We start from the raw sequence: 5,601 nt of genomic DNA, 5'->3' as shown, positions 1-5,601 counted from the left end.
ACTCTAAAAAGATAAATCCATTTTTATTTTCATTCTTGAAAATAAAGACTTCTGTCCAAACGGCGCAACCAGTTCATGTCGGAGGAAGCCCTCCTGTGCCCAATACCAACCCCGAGGCTCAGGAAGGCGCGGCCAGACTGGAAACGGGACCAGGCCCCCAGGACCCGCCGCATAAAACGGGGCGCGTGCACGTGGGGAGCAGGGCTGGAGCCAGGAGCCGCTGAGCCGGAGCGGGAGCCGGGGCGGAGCTGGAGGGTCAGCTTCTGGAGGACCGCAGAGCAGAAACGCACTCTGAACCCCGGGACAGGCATCAGCCCCATTGAAACGAAGGGTCGGGTGGGGTTTGCAGACGGGAAAGGAGGCTGAGCCCTCGGCCGGAGCCTCTGGGTTCGCGACTGTCTGTGCGGGACGGCCTGCGTGTGCCCCAGAGCCCCTCGCTGGTGAGCAGTCTCTCCCAGCCCCAGCCCTGCCTGGTGCAGGCTCCCGGACCCCCCGCTGCGGTGCAGGGCCAGCGGCACCTGCGGAGTCCAATTCGAAGGGATTTATAGGGAAGGGAGCATGGAGGAGGAAGACATAGAGACACCCCCCCACCCCCCCAACAACCAACAAAAATCCTAAAATGTCCCACTCAAACATGCGCCTGCAACCAGCATTCCAAAATGCATGTTACAAAATACATCCAATAAAATCCATGACTGGGATGTCAATTTTCTAAAAATGAAATGGTTTTTATAAAACCTGAGGACCTAAATAGACACTTACATTTTTACACAGAGATACATACATACATGCAAACAGAACAGAAAGAAATGTGTTAAGAATAAAAGGTTAAGAGAACCAGTTAGGAATTTTGGAAATGTAGAATGTAATTGCTAAGTAAAATATTCCATAAGTGAAGTCAACCTGGACTGGACATGAAGACAGAGTTATGAATCTGTGCAAGTTGCTGAGCAATCCGGCCGCAATGAAACAGGGAGACACACAGACGCCTCTCTGAGCAGTGAAGAGCTCACGCTGGAGGCTCTGGGCTTGTCCTTCTTTGCCTTCTAGAAGGAGTGGTCAAGGAGAATTGTACAAAAGCAGTAAATAAAGAGGTAAACGCTGAATCTGAGAACAGGAGCTCTCCGGTTGAAAACGTACTTCAACGGATAAAAATAAAAATAAGCAAGTCTACACTGAGACACATCATCGTAAAACTGTAGAACATTAGCAATAAAGAGAAGAAAATGTTTAAAGTTTCCGGAGTGAAAAGAAAGAATAGCAATTGGTATAGTCGTTGGTCTTCCCGCAGATCTCTTATTGCAACGACAGATGCCTCTAGAAACGGGACTAAGACGATCCGTGTTGCCGGGAAAACGACTGCCAACAAGAATGTTTATATTCAGATCAACTCTCATTCAAGGAGGAGGGCAAAATAATGGCAGTTTCTGACGGACAGGACTAAAGAGCTTTACCAGCCACAGGTCTTCAGTGATAGTGTATTTACTTCAACTAAAAGAAAATGAACCCCCCCCCTCCATACAATACATGGAATTAAAGACAACGATGAGCACAGAAATAGATTTTTTAAAAGTTGGTAAATTTGATTAAAAATAGACATGAAAATGATCAGTGAGTGTACATGTGTTTTAAAAAAAAAGTAAATGTTGGCACTATGACAATAGGCGATAACATTGAAAGAGCAGTTAAAACATGCTCAGATCTTTGGTTCAGAAGGGGGATAGAAAACGCCAGACTTGGTAAGAAAATTCAATTAGTTTTAAAAACATGCATTCCTGAGAGTAACCATAAAAAATAAGAAATATAGCCAATAACTTCAAAACCCACTGAGAAAAAAAAGAATGAATAAAGGAAATGTAGCATTCTTTTTTAAAGTTGTTTCTGACTTCTGTTGAATTTATGAGAACAAATTTTTTTTAAATAGTGGAAGAAATAAATTCAAATATATTAGTAAGATTAATAAATATAAATGGATTCCCTCCTCCATGATTAAAAAACTGGGGGCTATGACATTGGATGACAAAAAGCCAGAACCTATCTGCTTTTATGCTCTAAATCAAAAGGATGTAAAAAGATTGAAAGAAAAGGAATGAAAAAATACCTAAAGCAAACATGTTAAGGAATAATTGCCTATTACCTACTTTAGGGCCGTTTAAAACTTTAAAGTGAGAACGAAAGTGCCTCTTAGCTCTAACCGGTGTGGCTCAGTGGATAGAGCGTGGGCCTGCGGACTCAAGGGTCCCAGGTTCGAATCGGTCAATACCTTGGTTGCAGGCACATCCCCAGTAGGAGGTGTGCAGCAGGCAGCTGATGGATGTTTCTCTCTATCCCTCTCCCTTCCTGTCTGTAAAAATCAATAAGACACATTTAAAAAAATTTAAAAAAAAGAAAGACAATAACTTGTCCTCAAGTAAGAGAATTAAAAAAAAAAAAAGCGCCTCTGCAATCCTGTTTCACCGGCAGAAGTTGCATGCATCTTGTCTGCACATGCGCAGAGCCCAGCACACGCACACGTGTGGTGCGGCCCTGGGGTGCGGCGGGCTGCGTGGAGGGGGTGCGGGGAAACAGGGGCATCTGTCATACTGTCAACAATAAGAAATACACTTAAAGAAGAAGGAAATGAACGATAACAAATCCCATTTATAGTCGTGTGTGTGTGTGTGTGTGTATGTGTGTGTGTGTGTATGTATGTGCGTGTATGTGTGTGTATGTGTGTGTGTATGTGTGTGTATGTATGTGTATGTATGTGTGTGTATGTGTGTATGTGTGTGTATGTGTGTGTGTGTATGTGTGTATGTGTATGTGTGTGTGTGTGCGCGCATGCACATTCATACCTTTTTGTACATAAACGTTTGCATGTACAGGTGACACACTCGGTGCGTGCAGCTGCTAAACGTTCCCGACAGGCTTCCTGCGGGAGAAAAGGCCCGACTGCGGGGCCGGCCGAAGCCGGGGCACAAAGACTCCCGGGTTCCAGGCTGGAAACCGGGCCCCGGGCCGGGGCGGAGACACGGCTCCCGTTCCCGAGCCCGCGGGCGCGGCGGGCGGCGCACGACGGCGGCACAGTGACATATACACATGCGCGTACGCACACATACGTGCGTGTGTCTTTGTATTTCTATCACTGTGTATTAAAGGACAATAATTAAATAATGTGGCAACTCCTATCACTGCTCTTCCCGGCACTTCCAGGGGACGGAACGTGACCTTTGACCTTTATGATCGCATAATAACCATGGAGGACCCACCCACTTCCGCTTGGGCTTCCGACTTCCGCTCAGGAGCCGAGGACCGTTCCCGGCGCATGTGCAGCAGTTGTCCGCTCCCGGAGGTGAGGGCGGCAGGTTCCGGGCGCATGCGCAGAGGCTGTCCTGTCGGGGTGGTGAGGGAAGCAGGTTCCTGGCGCATGCGCAACAGCTCTGCCGTCCGGTGGTGAGGGCGGCAGGTCCGGCGAGGGCGACGGCGAGAGCGAGGGTGGCGGCTCCGCAGGACTGGCCTGGAGTCGAGGTGAGGACCCCGAGTGGGAACCACAAGCCACCGGCCCTGTAACCGGCCCGAGGGCGCCGCCGCCTGTCCGGTCCGGTCCGGTCCTGTCCGCGGCCCACGCCTGCCGCTGCCCCGGAGGCCGCCCGCCATGCCTCGCGGTCGGAAGAGTAAGCTTCGCGCGCGGGAGAGGCGCCAACGCGCCCGCGCCGAGGCCCGAGCCCGGGGCGCCCAGGCCGCCGCGGGGGCCGAGGGGGCGGCCGCGGGCTCCCTGTCCGTGCCGGGGGGCGCGCCCCAGGCGTCCCCGGGGACCCCGACCGGCGCCGGGGCCGGGCGAGCCCGAGGCCAGGCCCCGAAGAGCAAGACGTACCCGTGGGCCGGGGCGGCGGCCGAGAGCGCGGGGCAGGACCTGCTGACGCAGAAGGCCACGGTGCTGGTGGAGTACCTGCTGTACCAGTACAAGATGAAGGAGCCCATCCGCCGCGGCGACATGCTCAAGATCGTGCACAAGCGCTACCGCAAGGACTTCCCCGACATCCTGGCGCGCGCGCAGGAGCGCATGCAGCTCTTCTTCGGCCTGGAGCTGAAGGAGGTGAAGCCGCACGGCAACGCCTACCTGCTGGTGGACAAGCAGGACGACCCGGGCGACGGCAGCCCGCGCGGCGGCTGGCGCTTCCCCAAGAAGGGCATCCTGATGCCGCTGCTGAGCGTCATCTTCCTGAACGGCAACTGCGCCTCGGAGGAGGAGATCTGGGCCTTCCTCAACACCATGGGCATCTACGACGGCAAGAGCGACTTCATCTTCGGGGAGCCCCGCAAGCTCATCACGCAGGACCTGGTGCAGGAGAAGTACCTGGTGTACCGGCAGGTGCCGCGCAGCGAGCCGCCGCGCTTCGAGTTCCTGTGGGGCCCGCGCGCCCAGGCGGAGACCAGCAAGATGAAGGTGCTGGAGTTCCTGGCCAAGCTCAACGACACCGTCCCGGCCGCCTTCGCACCCCACTACGAAGAGGCCCTGAAGGAGGAGGAGGAGCGAGGCCGCGGCCCCGCCCGAGCCCGGGCCGCTCTCTCGGCGGCGGGCACCCCTTGCAAGGCCGGCGGGCGCCAGGGGGCCACACCCGGCCGGTACCCGCACCCTGAGTGACGGCGTGGCGGAGGCGGCGCTTTTCCCACGGAAAGGCCTGTTAACACTGTTCGCTGATTGGCAGCGTCTCTTGTTAGCGTTAAAGAAAGAAAGATAGCGTCACCCAAGTAGGACTTTAGCTCCCTTCCCTCAAAGTGACAGACACACTAGAGATGGAGATTTCAGCATCTGCCTTGTTTATCTTCCTGTGTTAAAATATTTTAATTTGGTTTTCATCATCTTTGTTAAAGGTAACCTATAGACAAAAATAAAGTCTAACTGCCTGTTTAATTTGGGGGTCCAACTCTGTTTTCCGTTTCTTACTCATTAGATCTAAGTATGTCGGGTCTGACCTAAAGGTAAGATGACTGATATTCATAGGAATTGTGGAAAATCTTTGAACAGCCTAGCCAGACACAGAGTTAGGTTTTTTTTTTTTTTTTTAAAAAAGAAAGAAAGCAAAGCTTGAATATTCTAGGCTAGATTCAAGGCGTTTTCTTTTATAGTTTTCAGTTTTGTGTACACATTTCAAGTTTCCTTAAAGGGACGTGTCAGGAAACTTGAGAATATATCTTACAGCCAAAGAACCAAATTTAAGCAGTCAGATTTGAGTTGGGAAAAACAACAACCAACTTTATTTCTGTAACAACCTATTCCAGAAGGCAGATGTGTTGACTTAGGCCCGTGGTCAGCAAACTGCGGCTGGCGAGCCACATGCGGCTCTTTGGCCCCTTGAGTGTGGCTCTTCCACAAAATACCATGGCCTGGGCGAGTCTATTTTGAAGAAGTGGCGTTAGAAGAAGTTTAAGTTTAAAAAATTTGGCTTTCAAAAGAAATTTCAATCGTTGTACTGTTGATACTTGGCTCTGTTGACTAATGAGTTTGCCGACCACTGGCTTAGGCCATTGAGACATGAACATGTTTTAATTTCATGTCTGCTTCCCATCAAGAAGCTGGATATAAATGGTACTTGTATGTATTAAGTCAGGCACCCTTAT

General features: G+C 51.3%; 1 protein-coding gene across 1 annotated transcript; it reads left to right on the top strand.

The window, feature by feature from the left end:
* Positions 1-3,392: 3,392 nt before the first annotated feature.
* LOC307105286 (melanoma-associated antigen B2-like) lies at positions 3,393-4,888 on the top strand. The gene has a single exon (XM_079780993.1). It carries the CDS (start codon positions 3,635-3,637, stop codon positions 4,622-4,624), a length of 990 nt encoding a protein of 329 aa, XP_079637119.1. The 5' UTR covers positions 3,393-3,634; the 3' UTR covers positions 4,625-4,888.
* Positions 4,889-5,601: the final 713 nt, after the last annotated feature.

The sequence above is a fragment of the Cnephaeus nilssonii genome (genome assembly GCF_951640355.1).
Source record: "Cnephaeus nilssonii genome assembly, chromosome: 2".
In the NCBI taxonomy this organism is placed as follows: Eukaryota; Metazoa; Chordata; class Mammalia; order Chiroptera; family Vespertilionidae; genus Cnephaeus; species Cnephaeus nilssonii.
This window is presented reverse-complemented; position numbering and strand designations above follow the sequence as displayed.